Raw genomic sequence first — 20,152 nt, forward strand, 5'->3', positions numbered from 1 at the left:
AACACATACAAGAACAAATTCGAGAAGATTCAAAATCAGCTAATAAATAACATAGGCAACACAGACAAATAACATGGCAACATTATTACCTCTCCATATTCCTCAAAAAACTTGTTCTTGTTGCGATGTATTGTGTCTATAACTTTGGTCAGGATGGTCGGCAATCTGTCTCTCACAGTCAAATAAGCAAATGACCTGCAGAGAAATGACACAGACATTAGACACTTATTCATTCAGCAGCAGGTGTATGCACCACTAAGCTAGCCAGCTAATACAGCTGAGCAGATGTGAAGTCAGACAGACATTTGGACTGAACAGTGCTGTCCACAAATACGTGTATTTTAAGATAACTGGCTCAACGTCGTGCTGGCATGTGTGCACTCACTTATTACCAACTTAATGTTGGTGACTGTCTGTTAGCATTATGCTAATGCTGCTGGTCACAGTTCAAGCCTTATATATATATATACACACACACAGTATATAGATATAGACAGAAATACAGTAACAGAGTAAATAAGCACTCACCAGCACTCTCTGAAGAGAACTTGGAAAGCTCTTTTTCTGACTGTCTTTCAGAACCCCAAATACAACGAAGGCCATCCCATCCACCTCTTTACCAAATAGATATCTAAACCCACAAGAAAAGAACATGTTTAAGCCCACAATGAAGTATATCAGGCAGCGTTGTAGTCAAGACCGGGACCAAGTCATGACCAAGACAGAGGGAGACCAAGCCAAAAGCAAGGTGTTGGCCAAGGCACTATACAGTTAACAAATACTATATGTAGCTAATACTAATCAGATATGCTCACATAGTCCCGGCCACCCCAGTAACTGTTGCATTTGTGACGTTATATACTGATGTTTTCTCCTGGATGCTATTTTGCAGATGAACTGTTTGTGGTTTAAGGTAGCCACATTTTCTTGCGAAAGATTTGACTCTCTTCCCCTTCCAGGCAGCTACAGATTATTGTCCTGTCTCCAACATTTACTTTTGTGGAGTGTTAGTTAAGGTGGGCAAGAAAGAAAACAAAATGTAACCAGGAATTGGTCAAGTTGTTAGATAAATTTGAAGCAGGAAGTTTCACATCCAATCACAGTAATGATGTCAATAAATAAAACAATTTCATGATATCCCTGCAGTGGTAATCTTGAAATTAAATCTTCTTTGTTCGATAGTGAGATGAGAGTAAAAATGCAGATTCTGAAACAGGACAAAGACCATCAAAAAGTTGTCTCTACCTCAATTATTACAGTGAAATTAGGATTATTAGAAGATAAAAACAACAACAACAAATAACAACAACAAATGACTAACAAGAGCCTTTTTTTCTGTTCTCCAATTAAAACTTGATCTCTCAAGCCACAAAAGAAAAATCTTCACATACTCAGCTTTGATGTTGATAGAGAGCTCTTTACTGTCCACATAGAAAAAGGGGGTCACAGGTATCAGTTTCACCTCAAAACTGGGCAGCACTGAAAAATGAAAAAAAAATATATATTTTTGTGTCAGTGTATGTGTCAGGTAAAAAGTAAGTGAATGTATGTATGTTTATTTTTTAAATTACAATGTAAGGGACTTACCATATTCTTTGACCTCAAACTGTGCAGAGTAGCTCTGCTGTGGGTTACTGTGGAACTTCGCCACCACCTTCCACACTCCGGGACTACACACAAGAACACATATTTCAATAATCAAGCTAATAAATTGAATATTCATAACAAATACGAAAACTTTATTGTCAACAGTGTGGAAAGCTGCCTTCAGCTTCATTGTTAGACATTTCATAAAATGTCTAACAATGTATTTCATTTGCAAAAATACAACTCACAATACACAAGTCTACACGATACATAAAATCTTGTGCCTACCAGACATTTTTCACTTGACAGAACTTGGGAGAAAGGATTTCTTGTGTACATATTTCTGTTAGCTATTGGTAATCTATAACACCTCCTAGAAGGTAAAATAATTTACTGTACAGTGGGTGATGTTGTGGAGAAACTGCTGAAGTGAAAGGTCAGTGGTGAGGCCAGGAGAGAAGAAAGTGTTCAGGAGCCTCTGATGTCTTATGCTGTAATATTTATTGACGGTTGGCCAAGGAGAATTAGAGACACTCTTAAAGTACATCAGAAGTGCCTGAGTCACTCTCACATTCTCCCCAACTCCTGCTGGTGGTCAGACTTTAAACCCCTACAGATAACACCACAAATGCTAAACACCCCAAAATAGCCCAAGAGAATGTCTTTACCCATGTTTGTGTTACCGTCACATTCTAGTCTGGAGCCACTATTGTCTGTTTATGTTAATGGGACGCAACGGCAAGCTATCCATTATGTCTAGGAAGGCAACATTCAGTTCCTTCGACTATGGTCACCACAGTGTTGAGATAGGCTGGCACATGCTGTTCTCAAAGCCAAACAACTGCTACTGCCGAGGACCTCAAGGCCCACACGTGACCCTATGTAACGTAAGGATGGAAAATTCCATAACAGGTGAGACGCTTTAATTCTTAAGACTTCCATTTAGAGTAAAACAGCAGGGTGTGCTTTGACCTACAACAGTAAGCTACCTTTCCAACTTTTTTTTTTAACACTACAGCACTTTTATTTTTTAACTGTATTTTAATTTAACTGTATTTATTTATCTATGTACCTGTTATGTACTGTTTCTAAGGCTTTGTTGTAAAGCACTTTGGGTACCATCTGGCTATTGTAAAGGGCTATATAAATAAACTTGATTTGATTTGATTTGATTTGTGATTGACAATGCATTCACAGTGAGTCCTTCCAGCACAATACAAAGGGCTCACAAAACTCAAATCAAGCTATAAAACTTGCTAATTAAGATTAGGTTACTACATTGTCTATTTCTTGCCTCAAATGTTTTCAAAAACATTTTATTCTGCAGTTTAGCTGTAATAACAGAATGTGTGGGTGAGACTACATTTTTTTGCTTGCTTGCAAAATTATTTTAACTCAACTGAACAGCTCAACTTGCAGCATGTCACCCACAAGTGCCATGCTCTCATCCAAATATGGTCACTTGGTTCTATTACACAGCCAGACTATTAACATTTGCTTATAACATTAGCAAATATGTAAGTTTTACCAGTCCATATCTCTTTTCTGATACAGTTGTGATTATCCAATATGCCTATCTTGGCACAAATCTACTAAGGATTCAGAGAGACTCCATTCTTTACGCACTTTATGAAGTAGATCAAAACAACAAACTGTATCAAAATACAATGTGAAAATTTTCATTTAAACTCTGTGTAGAGTAAGAATAAATATGTGTAAATATGAGTTTGTCAGACCAAAGAAGAAAGTGTTATTAACCACCCAGCTAAATTTGAATGATTTAAAATATTGACAAGATTATGAAATTAGGTGTCACAATCAGGTAAAAATGAGTATTCTCAGCTCCAGGACTGTCGGGGCGTGTCCACTGAATGTGCTGAAGCCACGCCCACTCGTGGGAGCAGTCAAGCAACAATCTTGAAGTGACTGAAACGTGTCCAATGAGTTCAGAAAATGACATGACTAACTTTGAAACACTCGAGATTGAGATGGTGGAAAACAGTTTTAACCTCTAACTCCATACATCGTTCAAAGTCTTTTCACACATTTTCAGCAACTATTTTCCAACATATTTAATGTATTTTGAAAGAATTCTCAGAGTTGCCTTTACACAGACTTTAAATAAGATAAAATACTCACCTGGCAGGGTCAGGAAGTTGGTAATTTCCAGAATGGATTCCTGATTTTAAAGAGACTGGATCAAGTGGTAAAATTATGCCTTCCGGAGTCTAAAAATACACAATATTGTAACACACCATTAACAGTTAGCTATACCAGTTTGCAAATTAATTTCAGTAAATCTATGCTATAATTTGGTCAACAATCCATAAGTGTGGTCAGCCTCTAGAATGTTGCTTTTCTTTTGTTCTTTCTTAAATTTCTGCCTTCCCCTGTAGCGAGAGGCTGTGTTCAATGTGTAACTTAACCACTAGAGGGAGGCATTTCTACAAGAAGTGGTGGTCCAGGAGCTAGACACAAAACCTAACAATGACACAAGGTTCCGTAGATATGTTTATGTTATTATGGTAATTTATTGGGCAATAGTCTGTTACTGTTTAGCATCATGAGCTTTTGTGCTTACAGCTAATTATTCAATATAACATTCAATTATGTTCTTATCAAAGATAAAATACTCTACCGCAATCTCAATGGCAATAGAGGCCTCATTTTGGGTTCCATGTTCCCTTTCTACAGGCTCCATAAGGGGTGTCACTGCAAACATCCTGTAAAGAACTGACATAGAGAGTAAAAAAATTTATCGATAATCGATCATCATGTCCAGTCAAGTGACTCTAAACATTTTTACTTTTTACGTAAATCAAAAAAAGGGTTAGAGACGTTCTCTGGGAATTTTGAGGGCAGTCTGTTTTAACACTGATGGAGTACTGAACTCACTTTTGCTGTTGGGTGTATAGAGGGTCTTGTCAGTCTGGATGAAGATGTATCCAGATTGGAAGGACACTAAGACGACTTTCTCCAGCAGTCGGCCAGGAAACTGTGCTTGCAGGTACACATACTGTTTAATGTTGGGATCCTTACTGAAGACACCAACAGGGATCTGCAAGCAGTATGTAGAGACACAAACAGTGTGTAGGAGCAGGACGGGGGATTTCATGGGCATTTCTGGGTTCGTGATCATTAAAATAAAAGTACAAGTAGCACTAACATATACTATACATAATTCAGTAACAATATTTCATTTACGGTTATTTCTCCAAGTGCCTGGAAACCTTCTGCACTAGTGAGGGTCACAACTGTGTTTGCCAGTCTTGTGGTTTTAGTCGGATGGTTCATCACAATGATTTCGACACGAATGTCTCCTCCTGTGCAGTCTTGACACTCCACAAAGATTTTTTCTGCCGTTCCTACCCGCAACAAGTTGGGGGCAGACATCACCTGCCTGATGGTGAGAGACAGATACAGAATATCTGTAGTCACTGTGCAGAAATAACCACATGCTGTTTAGGTTTTACTGACAAACATGTTCTCTTCTCTTCTATTATTTAATTGATCTCTAAGAGTCCTCTCATCACAAGTCCCACCCCCTCCACTTTGGAAGGTTCCTAACCACCAGGTTGAGAACAACTGCCTTAGAGCCAGTGTCTTTTAATTCACCCAAATTACCCAATAACCATATTTGCTCAAATGAGGACTATGAGTTCCAGCAGGGACTTTGCACACAATGAGTGATCTGTTGATTGTCTTGAATGTGATCCAGCACTAGATCAATATAGCATTTCATCATGGCTCTGCTTGCTCAGGTCCTATCAATGTGCAAACTGAATAAAATGTAACTTATTGGCATCATCTGAAAGACCATAGTGCACTGACTCATGTAACACAAACTGCAAACTGGATTACAGCCCCTCATGATGTAAGACAGAGGTCAAATGGAACAGAGTTAAACTTAAATTTGCATCTGTACTTACTTTTTAAATCAATTATAAATGCAGAGGACCCATGATACTGTTAACATGATCCTATTACAATTTAACCAGTAATAGTTTAAATATCAGGAAGTTGAAAAAAAAAAGAACTATATATTTTTTATTGTATGTTTCCTCTGAAGTATTTCAAGCTCAGAGGGAATGTGGAAAAGTAATGCTGGTCTACTTACAATGGAGCTCCATCGGCCAGAGAAGTGAGAGAAGCAAAGGCCAGAGAGGCCACCAGACACAGCAGAGTCCTACTCATCCTCCTACCTGATCCTGATCTGCTGTCAGTGTAGACTGCAGCACCCTCTTTTTATCTCCTCTCCTCTCTCCTCCACTTCAACTCACTACTGTGCCCTAAACACAAACACGCTAGCTCATGATTTCCCAGCAGCGGTTGAGAAACTGTCCGTTATCTGTACTCTGCGGAAAAGATAAACAGTCGAAAGTTCAATAAGGCTTTGACTAAGTGCTCAGCAATTGCAAAATTACAGAAAAACACCTTTTACAATGTTTTCTAATGTGACACCTTTCTGTCTTTTTCTTGTTTGTTCTATTTCATTTGTTTTCTGAACCTGCTGAATCAGTATAATTACACAAAAATGAACGTAATGAACATGCACAAACAAACAAAAATAGTGGGTTGGAAGTCATGTTGAGTAATTTCTGGGTGGTCTCTGGCAGGGTTTTTTTGGTGTTTCATCAGTAGGGATTTTTAGAAATTGCTAACTATTTTTACCTCTTAAAAATGAAATGAAATGAATGAATTAAATGATTGGGTCATTGTGATTTATTCTTGATACATGAAGTGTATCTTCTCAAAACTTTATTCCAAATCACAGTGAAAATGAAACCACGGTGTACCTGATGTTAATAAATATGAATAAAAAGAGGAATATGACTAAAAACAAAATTATTTATATAATTCATTTAAGTCATTATATGGTCCATGAATAGATGTTATAATGCACTCTTCTATATTTTTATCAAGATAATGAAGATTAATCCCATAGTTTGAAATATTTTCAGTATTTTATAATCCTGAAGTATTTTCAATATTTCAGGATTTTAATAATTGGGACACTACCATAGGGTCTAAGATAAAGTGCTATATACATTTATTGTTTTTTCTATTGTGTTAAAGTTTGTGTAAAGGTAATTCTGAGATTTCTTTTAAAACACATTAAATATGTTGGAAAATAGTTGCTGAAAACACGTGAACAGACTTTGAACAATGTATTACTGAAATGTGGAGTTAGAGATTAAAACAGTTTTTCACCAGTTTTCAGTCCACGTTTCTTTGGGCGGTCCTAAAGGGTGGCTCAATGACATACCCCTGCACCCCTAGCAGAGAGATAGAGATTAATTCATCCTTCTCAGTTTTTCAAAGTCAGTCATGTCATTTTTTGAACTCATCTGACACGTTTCAGTTGCTTCAAAATGGCTGCTTGACTGCTCCAACGAGTGAGCGTGGTTTCAGCACATTCAGCAAACACACCCCCACAGTCCTGGAGCTGAGAATACTCGTTTTAACCTGACACCTAATTTCATGAACTTGTGGATATTTTTAATCATTCAAAATTTGCTCTGCAGTTAATAACACTTTCTTCTTTGGTTTCAGCACACACATTTATTTTTTACTTTACACAGACTTTAACTGTATTAAAACAGTACATTGGCTACAGTTGATAATGATAATCAGCTGCGCTGAGTGTGATGATTGTCAGAAAGTGGCTGTGCCCAAGGACTTTAAAGAGAAAAGGGGGAAGAAAGCATAATTTTCAAAAACATTTTGCACCTGTAATTTACTTTACCAATCCACAGACTCAAGTGTGAAGAGGTGAGAGAGCATAGGGAGGAAACTGTTTCTTTACCAGTTTAGGCTACTATATGTAGCCTACTAATTAGCAAGACTGGTGTTAATAGGTACACAAATCAGTTCTGTGGAAATTCTTATTAACTGATGTGAGACTGAAATAAAGACTTGAGTCTATACACAGTGCCTTGAAAAAGTATTCACCCCCTTGGCTTTTTACCTATTCTGTTACATTACAGCCTTTAGTTCAATGTTTTTGTAATCTGAATTGTATGTGATGGATCAGAACACAATAGTCTAAGCTGGTGAAGTGAAATGAGAAAAATATATATATACAACAACAAAACTGAAAATTGGCATGTGCATATGTATTCACCCCCCTTTGTTATGAAGCCCATAAAATGTGCAACAAATTACCTTCAGAAGTCAAATAATTAGTGAAATCCACCTGTGTGCAATCGAAGTGTCACATGATCTGTCAGTACATATACACACCTTTTTTAAAAAGGCCCCAGCGGATGCAACACCTAAGCAAGAGGCACCACTAAACAAACACTGCCATGAGGACCAAGGAACTCTCCAAACAAGTAAGGGACAATGTTGTGGAGAAGTAAAAGTCAGGGTTAAGTAATAAAAAAATATCCAAATCTATGATGATCCCTAGGAGCACCATGAAATCTATCATAACCAAATGGAAAGAACATGGCACAACAGCAAATCTGCCAAGAGACCACCAAAACACACAGACCGGGTAAGGAGGGCATTAATCAAAGAGGCAGCACAGAGACCTAATCCTGGAGGAGCTGCAGAGTTCCACAGCAGAGACTGGAGTATCTGTACATAGGATGACAATAAGCCATACGCTCCATAAAGTTGGGCTTTATGGCAGAGTGGCCAGAAGAAAGCCATTACTTTCAGCAAAAACACTGGGAAACAGAGTTAAGGGAAAGATGAATGGTGCTAAATACAGGGATATTCTTGAGCAAAACCTGTACCACTCTGTGCGTGATTTGAGGCTGGGGCGGAGGTTCACCTTCCAGCAGGACAATGACCCCAAACACACTGCTAAAGCAACACTTGAGTGGTTTATGGGGAAATATGTAAATGTGTTGGAATGGCCTAGTCAAAGCCCAGACCTCAATCCAATAGAAAATCTGTGGACAGACTTAAAGATTGCTGTTCACAAGCGCAAACCATCCAACTTGAAGGAGCTAGAGCAGTTTTGCAAGATGTGGTAAGATGTGGCATGCTCATAGAGACTTATCCAAAGCGACTTGGAGCTGTGATTGACGCAAAAGGTGTCTCTACAAAGTATTGACTTTAGGGGAGTGAATAGTTATCCACATTGACTTTTTCTGTTATTTTGTCCTATTTGTTGTTTGCTTCACAATAAAAAACAAAACGAAAACTCATGAAATGAAAAATGCCAAGGAGGGTGAATAATTTAGCAAGGCACTGTATCTATTTATGTTTCTGTCTTTGAATAGTTAGATTTTTTGCAAAGAAGGTCTGCAGTCATACAGAGTGCATAGCAGTCTGCAAAGTGAAAGACATCAGTGGTATCATCATTCCAGAAGAAATACCAGTTTTGGCAGGTTTGGACATTATCATAACATGAGATTACCCTGTTCCATTCAGGATAGGGAGGTAACCACAAGAAAAATGAGTTTGAAGAGGAAAACACAGCTTACATAACAAGTTCATATGAGAAGTATGCACATTTTGCAAAATTAGCAAGCTCTTCACGAAGAGAGTGTTATTGAGAGATGATGAGATATACTTTATTAATCCCATAATATATTGATATGATGTTCTTTTGTTCATAGTGAGCTATTGATTACTGTAGTGGTGTAGTAGTGTAGTGAACGACTGACCACGGTCTCCCTTTTCTGGGATGACCACCACGCAGCGCTTTCTGTTTGTTTGACTGAGAATCAGAAAATACTTTTTGATGCAAACAATTCTTTTCCTCACGTGTCTTTTTCCAAACACGTGAAGGATAGGTGGGAAGATTTGGGGTTGTTTGTAGAAAGATGTGTACATATTCAAGACTGGCAAAGTACAAGTGACCCATTGGTCACTTACTCTCCCCAGCTGCAGGTATATAAACAGTCATTACAGTCTTCTTTCTACGACACACGCACTGTGCAGTTGCTGCCATTGAATGACTCACTCTCACACAAGAAATATGTCTTACTGTCAGCAGAAAATGTTAAGCATGTACCTGCTCTGAAAGAAGTGCCTGATATTCTGTGGGCAAAGCATAAATATGATATAGGACTTATTCAGGGTTGTGAGCCAGTAATGATAACTGCAAAATCTGACTTTCGCCCATGCAAACAACAATATCCTTTAAAACAAGAGGCTATTGATGGCATTACTCCAGTGTTCAATCACCTTTTGCAAGCAGGCGTAATTGTTCCATGTCCTGATTCTCCGGTTCGCACACCTTTATTCCCTGTCAAAAAGATTAGGGATGAAGGCCAACCAGTTGAATGGCGATTTGTACAAGACCTACAAGCTGTGAATGCTGCAGTACAGCCACGTGCTCCCAATGTTCCAAATCCCTACACTATTTTATCACAAGTGCCTGCAGATGCTAAGTTTTTCTCAGTGGTTGATCTCTCAAATGCCTTTTTCAGTGTGCCAGTGCACCCTGATAGTCAATTTTGGTTTGCTTTTACCTTTAATGGCAAACCATACACGTTCACTCGTTTGTGTCAAGGTTATTGTGAGAGTCCAACTATTTACAATGCAGCTCTTAAGGACAGCTTAGAGCCTTTAGTCCTGACCCCCAGGACAGCATTGTTGCAGTATGTTGATGATTTGATGATTTGTAGCCCCACTAAAGAGCAGTGTGAGGCTGATACAGTGACTCTGTTACGGCATTTGGCTGATCATGGGCATAAGGCCAGTTTGTCTAAACTTCAATTTGTACAGCAGGAAGTTGTTTTTCTGGGTCATGTGATCACAGCAGAGGGCAAATCCCTCTCACCCAAACGTGTAGAAGCTATTCAAAAATTGCCCAAACCTCTGACAAAAAAACAACTAATGTCTTTTTTGGGAATGTGCTCTTATTGTCGACAGTTTATCCCTAACTTCGCTGAGTTAGAGTTGGGAGCCCTAATTTATGGTAAAGGTCTACAATCTTCAGACCGTTTGACCTGGACTCATGATGCAACACAGGCATTCACTGATTTTAAGCTTTTATTGCAGTCAACTCCCACATTAGGCCTCCCAGACCCACTAAGGCCTTTTACTCAGACTGTGGATGAAAAGAATGGTTGCATGACATCAGTTCTTTTGCAGGAACATGGAGGGCGGCTGAGACCAGTGGCCAGTTTCTCTTCTAAGTTAGACCCAGTGGCCGCTGGCCTGCCTCGCTGCCTCAGGGCAGTAGCGGCTACAGAGAAAGCTGTTTTAGCTTCGAGGGAAATTGTTGGATATTCTGATCTAACTCTTCTTGTTCCCTATGCAGTCTCTATGATCCTGTTGGAACAGAAAACCTCTCATCTTTCAACAGCACGTTGGTTAAGATACAACACTGTTTTGTTGGATATGCCTAACATTACTGTGAAAAGATGCACTGTTTTTAACCCTGCCACTCTTTTACCTTCTCCAGATGATGGTGAAGCTCATGATTGTGTTGCTATTCTTCAACAGGTTTGCACACCCAGACCCGATCTGCGAGAGACTCCTCTTACTAACCCTGATCTTGTCTTTTATGTTGATGGTTCTGCCTTTCGAGATACTCAGTCTGGGTTAAACAAAGTGGCCTTTCCTGTATGTGATGATCACTCTGTAGTGCAATTGGGCTCTTTGGCCTCTAACTATTCGGCACAAGCCGCTGAATTGATAGCCCTCACTGCGGCTTGCACACTAGCAAAAGGTCGCTCAGTGACTATCTATACAGATTCTCGCTACGCCTTTGGTGTGGTGCATGATTTTGGCGCACTACGGAAACACAGAAATTTTCTTAAATCTGATGAAAAGCCTATCTTACATCATGACAAGGTCTTAGCTTTATTGGATGCTATTCTTTTGCCAAAACAGATTGCAGTTTGCAGTGTCAAGCTCACACAGGTGACACAGACTCTGTATCTAAAGGCAATGCACAAGCGGATGCTGCAGCCAAGCGCGCTGCTGATTTATCACTCCCTCCTCCCCCAGCTGAGGCGTTCTGTTTTCTCTCACACACACTTCCTGACTCCCTCTCTGCATTTCAGTCATTTTCCTCTCCTCCTGAAGTAACCCAGTGGAGAGCATGTGGAGCTGTTGCTGAAATTTCTGGGAAGCAATTCACTGACACAAAATAAGGATCTTGAGTCAATCAATTGGTCTTTAAAGGTTTTGTCATTTTATTCTTGCAAGAGGAACAGTTCTACAAATGCACAAGACAGTCTGCAGAAAATGTTCAGTATTCGTCATTATTATGATTGACTTATCTAACTGTACCAGGTGGTTACAGTGGAGTGTGTTCATCCCTATCAAACCTCACTAACAAACTCTGCTGGACCGTGAGAACCAAGGTCAAGTTTATACACCAGAAAACTACTTCTTCAAACAACTTGCATAAATGAGAGAAAGATTTCTAAGTGCAAGGTACTGAGTGAAACCAAACAAGATTATAAGGCACACAGTGTTATACTTCAAAAACTTTTTGAATATTACTGAGATCAAACATGGCTATATATGATTATAAAAGAACACACAATCATGTAATATAAATTATAGAATCTATATATAATAACTATATATATATATCTATATATATTATATCTATATATATTCTTTGCTTATAGTGTGTGTTTTTTATAATCAAAAGGAGGGAAATGTAATGGAAAATTATATATAATTCAATTTCTCAACAACATCAAATGTGTTAATTCACAAGGATTCAAAACACATCATACTGAGAAACTGATCACCTTCATTTACAAATTGGTTTTGTCATCAAGAGGGTCGAGGTCTGAGTCTGAGTCAGTTCAGTCAGGGCAGATTCAGCATTTCTCTTTTCCCACCACAGAATGGGACCTGTGAAAAGAAAGGTTAACAGTATCATTATGCTCACAGTTACTCTGATGCCACAGAAGCCTGGATGTCTGAATGGATGCCATGGGCGTGGTCTTTCCATTTTCTGGGTTTGAAGTCAGCTTCTTCTGGCCTATGTGAATGTATGTGTGGCCTTGGCACGTCTGTATGCCTAGTCTACAGTGAGAGGTTACTAGCACATCACTGATTATTCTCCTACTGTCGCTGTGGTTGTACCCCCAGGGGGTGGAACTCTTCTGCAGTGTGTTGCGTAAATCCAAGTAGCACGTTCTGCAACCTTCACAGCGGTGTGAGCGACCAGGAGGACTTGGATGATGTCTCCAAGACTTTCTCCTGAAGTTCTTTACCACCACGAAATCTCCAGGCTTAATGTCATGTAGAGGACCTGAGGCCGCTGAGGGCTGTGCACTGGCAACCTGTCGTCTGATGTCACAGAAAGATTTGGTTAAGAATATGCAATACGTCACCAGTTGGTCCTCGCAGAGAGTGGTGTCCATCTGTCGTCCAGGTGGATCTGTTCCCACTCGAAGTGGGACTGCAAACAGAATCTCAAAAGGGGACAGCTTAAGTCACTCGCGCTTGCGTATTCTCATGTACATCAAAACAATAGGCAGTGCTTTAGGCCATGACAAACCTGTTTCCTCGCAGCATTTGCTCAATTTTGTCTTGATGGTCTGATTTTGGCGTTCAATGGCACCACCTGCTTGTGGATAGTAAGGTCAAAACCTAAACACTCAGAGAGTTGTGCCATTGCTTCGTTCACGAAATGGGCACAGTTGTCTGATGAAATTTTCTCTGGAATTCCCCATCTAGGAATTATCTCTGTAAGTAATGCTTTTGCCACAACTGATGCTGTGGCATGTTTTGACGGAAACACTTCAACCCATTTAGAAAACATATCAACCATAGTTAGACAATATTTCTTCCCTTCAGCTGGGCTGAGTTCAATGAAATCCATAATCAGATGTCCGAGGGTGTCTGGTCCGTACCACACACCCTCCTTCTGATAGCAGTTATTCTGAGTCCACAGCTTCTTCTCTGCTGGTGTAACAAAACTGCTGAGATCAGAAAGAGAAGCAACAGAATGTGACAATAGGGCAGTGGTTTCATGTTTGATGTTAACATGAAGTCGAGCCGCTACTTTGGCAGCTGTATCTGCTCGAGCATTTCTTCTGGAGATCACATCCTCTGATGATGTATGTGCTGCACATTTACAGACAGATATCTGTTTTGGAAGCAAAATAGCCTCTAACAAAGCAGATATCTTATCATGATGCAAAATTGGTTTGCCATCAGATTTTAGAAATTTTCTGTGTTTCCACAAGGCTCCAAAATCGTGAACGACACCAAAGGCATACCTTGAGTCGGTGTAGATGGTCACTGTTTTACCTTCTGCCAATTTGCATACTTCTGTTAAGGCCACAGCTCTCCTGCCTGTGCTGAGTAATGAGAAGGCAGAGGAGAAGATTGTACAACACCATGATCATCAACAACAGCATAACCAGTCTGACATTGTCCTGTGTTTGGGTCTCTTGAAGCAGACCCATCCACATAGAAAACTAGGTCAGGGTTGTTCAAGGGTGTGTCTGAAAGGCCAGGTCGTGGTGTACATATCTGTTGAACTTCAGCTTCACAGCTGTGTGGCTCTCCATCGGTTGGGAGAGGCAAAAGAGTAGCTGGATTTAAGACAGTGCATCTTTTGATTGTGACATGTGGCAGGTCAAGAAGTGTGGTATGGTACCTGAGCCATCTTGCTGCTGAAAGATGAGACGTCTTCTGTTCCGACAAGAGAGCTGAGACTGCATGTGGAACAAGTAATGTTAATTCTGAAAAACCCACAAAATCACGTGAGGCCAGAACAGCTCGTTCTGCTGCTGCTACAGCTCTCAAACAATGAGGTAAAGCCTTAGCAACAGGATCAAGAGTGCATGAAAAATAAGCAACAGGCTGAGAATAACATGCACCATTTTCTGGCATGGGAGTCCAATCTGAGGCATGCTCGCATCGATTAACAAATGGGCCCAAATCTCCAATGTTTGTTAGCAGGTTTTGAAATGGAGATGTGTGGCAGTGAATCATGTATGTCATAAAATCTCAGCTGCGCATTCGGTTTCTGTCCAGTACAAGCTGGTAGTCAGTAAGCTGTCATTTAAGTCGCAAAACAATGTTTTTGCATAGTCAGTGTCTGGCCCGTCTGAGACGTGAGCAGTGCAATGCAAATGTCCAGGTGTCATTTTATCAGAGGAGGGGTTTATCACATCAACAGCAGATTGCAAAATGGAGACAGACACAGTGAGGTCTAACCACCACTGATACACATACAAGGGTGTGGTCAGACTGAAATGTACAAAGGCTGATGTGTTATCTGCATATCTTGAAACCCTCAATCCATCAGGTGTTGAGGTGAGGACAATGTTAAATGTGCACATCAAATCACGGCCTAACAAATTAATTGGACAAACATCAGAAATCAAAAAGGAATGTTTACTCGTCACTAATCCCTCATCCGTTTGCCACTCACAAATCATTGGAGTAGAGTATTTCTCTTTAACTGAATTTCCTGTAGCGCTAACTGACCAAGTATATCTGCCACTGAGTTTAATGTCAGTGGGATTGAGCTCAGAGGATCTGATTACGGAATTTGTGGCGCCAGAATCAACCAAAAAAGTTATTGGGGTCCCTTTTACCATGCAAACAATAGTAGGCATTTTTTTATAGGCTTCAGATGACAATAGGCTGTAAGTAGGTGTGGTTTTGAAATCCTGTTCCTTTTCTAACCTATCAACGGTCCCTAACAGCATGGAAAGCAGTGTATCAGTGCCAAGCATTTCTTCCTTGCAAACAGCTGTGTGTGGTGCATTACCTTCCTCCTCAGATGAAACCACGAATGTGTCAGGCAGTCAGTCAGAGGCAAATTTGGATGTTCCTTTTTCTTCTTTTTTCTTTTTGGGGCAATCTCTGGCCCAGTGTCCTTTTTCTTTGCAGTAGAAACATTCATCCTGATCATGCGTTGCATTGTTTTCTTGTGGTTGTCCTCTTCCTCCACCTCTCCCTCGCTTGCCTCCCCGACCGCGTCCGCGTCCTCCGTGTCCCCGATTGGGTCCGTTGGTCAACGATACTTTGCATCATGATTAGAGAAGCATTGTACTGGGTCAACTCACGTTTTTCGAGTTCCTTGTCCCTTTCCTCTGTTCGCTGCTCCTCGGCATGTTTGGCATGTCTACAGATCTCCTTCAGACGTTGATCCTTCTAGCCAATGCAGGAACTCTGGACACTGTGGTAAACACTAGGACGGAGACCACTCAAGAAACAATTTTTCAGATGACTTTCATATGCTGTTTCATAATTTACCTGTCCATATTCTCAGGTTTGGGAATGCCACAATATTGTTCAAACACACCACTCAGTCTGTGATAATAATCTTCAGTGCTTTCTTCCTTTTTTTGGGTGCATTGTTGGATAGTTGTGTAGCCCTGTGGCTATTATTTTCATTCATTCATATACAGATATAAACATTTTTGTGTTGGTAATAAATAATAGTTCATGAAGTGTAAATATGTTTAAAAAAGTCATGTCATATACAGTTAAAAGTCAGAGATAAAAGGGTGGTGTTAGTTTTAAAATCCATATGATTGTCAGCACAAAAGCTAGGAGACCACATTTGTTTGTGGGGTAGTGAAGCATCTCTTTAATCTCTCACCTTTGAATGTAGGTAGCCGTAGTAGCCAATCCTGTCCTCACCTTGTTTAGGTAGGAGGGGCTTAGCAGCACCGGCAGTGTGCCGCAGCACATTAGGACAGCCTTATCGGCGTCCGAGCTGGATAGCTGTAAACTGTAAAAATACTCCTAACTCCCAAGACGGACGGAGAGTTGTCCCGTGGTTTATGTATCAGAACTCTGAGAAGCTGCCAGAGGTAAATTCACGTGTTTAAATGTACTCGGTACTGTTGTGTAATTGTAATGTGTTAAAGATACTGTTGTGTAATTGTAATGTGTTAAAGACGAGCTAAATTGCTAATCACTGCTAGCCTTTAGCTTAGCCTGCTCATAGACTTTACCTTGCTTAATTCTGCATTGCAGTTAGCAATTGCTAATTTGTTTAAGACCTACTGTTGGTTTTCCGCCATGAATAAGCCTGTAATTAAGTTACTGAGAGGATTTATGTGATTCAGGACCGGACATTTGCCATAAGAGGGAGAGAGCGAGGACTGGGAGAGCCCTGGACCTTTTGGAGGGAAACTGTAGCTGCTGTACTTGAACGTGGCTCACCGCGCCGTGTTGCTGCACCTTGCCTTTTGCCCGGTCTCCATCTTAATCTCTGACTGTTGCTGGACTCGTGAGTACACCATTAACCCTTTGCACGTGCTTTTGTTTATGCTGGTTAAACCCAGTGAAACGGCCTCCACGCTCACAAGCTTCGACCAGGCCTGCAACGTTTTTCGTTAATAGCCCTGCGTGAATGTGTGTGTGAGTGTGGGCTGTGGACATTTCAGTTTACTTGTTTTTTTTATTATCTCACATTCTCTCATTGGGTTCATTATTTGTGTGCTAAACCTTCCAGAGCATTATATGAGAGTTTTGAATACTGTTATCAATGCATACTTCAAGGTCAACAGTGAACTATTTGACTAATTTGAACATCCAATTCATAACTTTGTAATAAATAATTATTGTTGTTTCCACTAAATCCTGTGTTGTACTTACAAGGGTGATACTTTTTGGATAAATATAAAATAGGTTAAAGTGAACTTTTACTTTAAAGGGGAAGTACCAATTTTGTGTTACTTCTTAAATGTTATTGGAGGCACCGGCAAGTTATTTTATATCACATTTATCACATTTACCCAGACGAACTCAGGCCCAGTTTTTGCAGAAAGACACCAATTCCTCACCAAACCGGTACCCACCAGATTCCAGGGAGGGAAGCTGTTTTCCTGCTGTCTGTCCATCCTCTTTGGACTCTTATGGGACCTGTTGGACCTGGATACTCAACCATAGGCATATTGTAGTTAGGGTGCAGCAAGGATGGGTGGAATGAGTTTGTTGGCTGCGGCATTACCATAGTTGTACTGTCAGCTAGATCAGGCTGGTACTTGACTCCTGTGCGTGTGTGACTGGGTGAAAGCATTTGTTCAGACATAGATGATGAGGCAGAGGGGACTGAAGCACTGTCTGCATTTTTGTGGATAATTACCTCTTAAGATCTGGTTCCTCCAGATGCAGAGCTCTCATCCTGTTCCTTGATTGTTGAAGATATCTATCCATATGACGGGGGTGGGGGAGGTGGTGGGAAGACATACGATGCATCATCGTGCTTGTGCTGGAGGGCCATCATTTCACTTTTTACCTCGGCATACGCAGATGGAGCAGAGGGAGAAGGTTTACATGTGTCAGTAGCAAAGCATTCTTTCCCTAACTTTGTCTCTGAACATTTAGGCATTTCTTTCCCTGCCTGTTGTCGTTCCCTATGTTCTGCTTCCTTCATCCACAGTTTCCAGCTTTCTTTATGACCATGCATCTCATCTAAATCCTTTTTAATAATTTTGTTCTTCATTCTTACCTAATTTCTTGCAGCATCTATTTTCGCCTTTAACATCTCTAATTTTTTTATACTAAAACTCCCTTCTTTTGGGAAGCCCCACTTTTCAACCCACACATGGAAAAACGGTACCCATTGATCACCATATTTCTTTTTCATGCTTTGACAACATCGAGAATCAGGACACTCTCCCACAACCTTGGACCCAGACGACCCTATTTTCCTTAGGAGTCTGTGCGCGCCTTTAATCTTAGAAACGTCTCCCTAAGATGTCCAGTTTTGCCTAGGTAACTGACTGACCTATTCTGATAAGTTGTATTTTAACCTCCCGGAGATTAGTTTTGTAGTATACTTACTACTTAATACAAACACTATCAGTTAATCTCCCAGAGATTTTCAGTGTAGAGTACCTTACTACACTTGTCCTAAGATGTGACCAGAGTAACCTTCTTCTCCATATTCAAAGACTGATTGACTCAATCCAAAATTGATCCTTAGATTCATTAAACAATTGAAAATTTTGCTTACCCTGAATTTAGGATGTTTTCTGTTAATCTGAGTTCGTTGGACCTTGAGGTGACAGCTTCCTGGTCCACGGAGAGGGTCCTCCCGTCTCGAATGAACTGAGGTGGAGGTGAGACAAATTTGATCAGTCTCAGATGATCAGTCACCTTCTCCGGGTCCCGAGCGATCAGCCTGAGATCCTGCGGACAACGCCAAGTTTGTTGCTGGAATTTCTGGGAAGCTATTCACCGATACAAAATAAGGATCTTGAGTCAATCAATTGATCTTTAAAGGTTTTGTCATTTTATTCTTGCAAGAGGAACAGTTCTACAAATGCACAAGACAGTCTGCAGAAAATGTTCAGGGTGGGGCAGTCCCACACTGATTCTTATACATTTCTAAGGAGTATTCATCATTATTATGATTTACTTATCTAACTGTACCAGGTGGTTACAATGGAGTGTGTTCATCCCTATCAAACCTCACTAACAAGCTCTGCTGGACCGTGAGAACCAAGGTCAAGTTTATACATCAGAAAACTACTTCTTCAAACAACTTGCATAAATGAGAGAAAGATTTCTAAGTGCAAGGTACTGAGTGAAACCAAACAAGATTATAAGGCACACAGTGTTATACTTCAAAAACTTTTTGAATATTACTGAGATCAAACATGGCTATATATGGTTATAAAAGAACACACAATCATGTAATATAAATTTTCCATTACAGAGCTCAATACAAAGATACGGTTTGGTTCGGTCCGGATGGACGGCCCTGTTTACCTAAACACTTTTTTCCTCATTTTGCTAAATTGACACACGGGTTAGACCATGTGTCAAAAGGGGGAATGTTACAGGCAATAACACAACACTGGTTTACAAAGGGTTTTGCAGCATACGCACAGAAATATTGTCAATCTTGTGTTATTTGTGCAACCTACAATGCAGGAAGAGGTATTCCTGTCCCTGCAGCAGAACACCCACCACCAGACAAACCATTTGATCACTTAATGATGGATTTCATAGAACTAACTCCAGACAAAGGGAAGAAGTATTGTCTAGTGATGGTAGATATGTGGTCTAAGTGGGTGGAAGCTTTTCCAGCAAAACATGCTAACAGTCATGCAGTCACCAAGGCTCTGTTAACAGAAATCATTTCACGATGGGGAATTCCATCAAGAATCAGTAGTGATAACGGCACACACTTTGTAAACGCTGCAGTGGAGGCAGTGGGACAGTTCCTAGGCATTGATATGAAAAAACATTGTGTATATCATCCACAGAGTGGGGGAGCAGTGGAGAGAGAGAATGGTACGCTCAAAGCAAAACTTGCTAAATGTTGTGAAGAAACAGGTATGTCCTGGACGGATGCACTCCCCATTGTTTTGTCTTACATGCGAATGAGACAGAGAAGTCGGGTGAAACTCAGTCCGTTTGAGATCCTATTTGGACGTCCTCCTAATGTTGGCATGGACCCCTATAGGGACAGACTGCCACCCACTTCTTTGTGTGATGATAACATGATGGAGTATTGTAAACTGCTCTCTGGTATGTTGTCTCAAGTTTCTCAACAGGTTAAAGCAGGCTACCCTCAGCAGGCTACAGGTCCTTTACATTCGATCCAGCCTGGCGATTGGGTGGTGATAAAAAACCTGCGAACGAAGCACTGGAGGTCTGAGAGGTGGCAAGGGCTGTTCCAAGTGTTGCTCACAACACACATAGC

The 20,152-nt window shown here is 40.4% G+C and overlaps 2 protein-coding genes across 2 annotated transcripts in view; both read right to left on the reverse strand.

Moving 5' to 3' along the window:
* Positions 1-5,872, reverse strand: part of LOC104939795 (complement C3) — a 23,133-nt gene extending 17,261 nt beyond the window's left edge. Inside the window, exons 1-8 of the mRNA XM_027282374.1 lie at positions 5,705-5,872; positions 4,792-4,987; positions 4,483-4,645; positions 4,226-4,320; positions 3,727-3,815; positions 1,588-1,670; positions 1,392-1,479; positions 529-631 (exon numbers count right to left, since the gene is read on the reverse strand). Of these exons, the coding sequence (XP_027138175.1) occupies positions 529-631; positions 1,392-1,479; positions 1,588-1,670; positions 3,727-3,815; positions 4,226-4,320; positions 4,483-4,645; positions 4,792-4,987; positions 5,705-5,781 (894 nt within the window). The 5' untranslated portion in view covers positions 5,782-5,872. The remainder of the gene's footprint in view (positions 1-528; positions 632-1,391; positions 1,480-1,587; positions 1,671-3,726; positions 3,816-4,225; positions 4,321-4,482; positions 4,646-4,791; positions 4,988-5,704) is intronic.
* Positions 5,873-12,144: 6,272 nt separating this feature from the next.
* LOC113746615 (uncharacterized) lies at positions 12,145-19,428 on the reverse strand. Its single transcript, XM_027282994.1, has 3 exons — positions 19,371-19,428; positions 18,455-18,671; positions 12,145-12,810 (listed from the first exon to the last, which is right to left on the reverse strand). The coding sequence occupies exons 1-3, from the start codon at positions 19,426-19,428 to the stop codon at positions 12,336-12,338; spliced, it is 750 nt and encodes a 249-aa protein (XP_027138795.1). The 3' UTR covers positions 12,145-12,335.
* Positions 19,429-20,152: the final 724 nt, after the last annotated feature.

The sequence above is a fragment of the Larimichthys crocea genome, chromosome X (genome assembly GCF_000972845.2).
Source record: "Larimichthys crocea isolate SSNF chromosome X, L_crocea_2.0, whole genome shotgun sequence".
Taxonomy (NCBI): Eukaryota; Metazoa; Chordata; class Actinopteri; family Sciaenidae; genus Larimichthys; species Larimichthys crocea.

Excerpts from the sequence above, each read along its gene's own strand:
- LOC113746615 (XM_027282994.1), bottom strand. The coding sequence starts at position 19,428 with ATGGTTTGTCTGGTGGTGGGTGTTCTGCTGCAGGGACAGGAATACCTC. Across the intron at positions 18,672-19,370 it reads GGAATACCTCTTCCTGCATT|CTTCCCAGAAATTCCAGCAA; the intron begins GTAGGTTGCACA and ends ATCGGTGAATAG. Across the intron at positions 12,811-18,454 it reads GAAAACATCCTAAATTCAGG|ACGACAGGTTGCCAGTGCAC; the intron begins GTAAGCAAAATT and ends CTGTGACATCAG.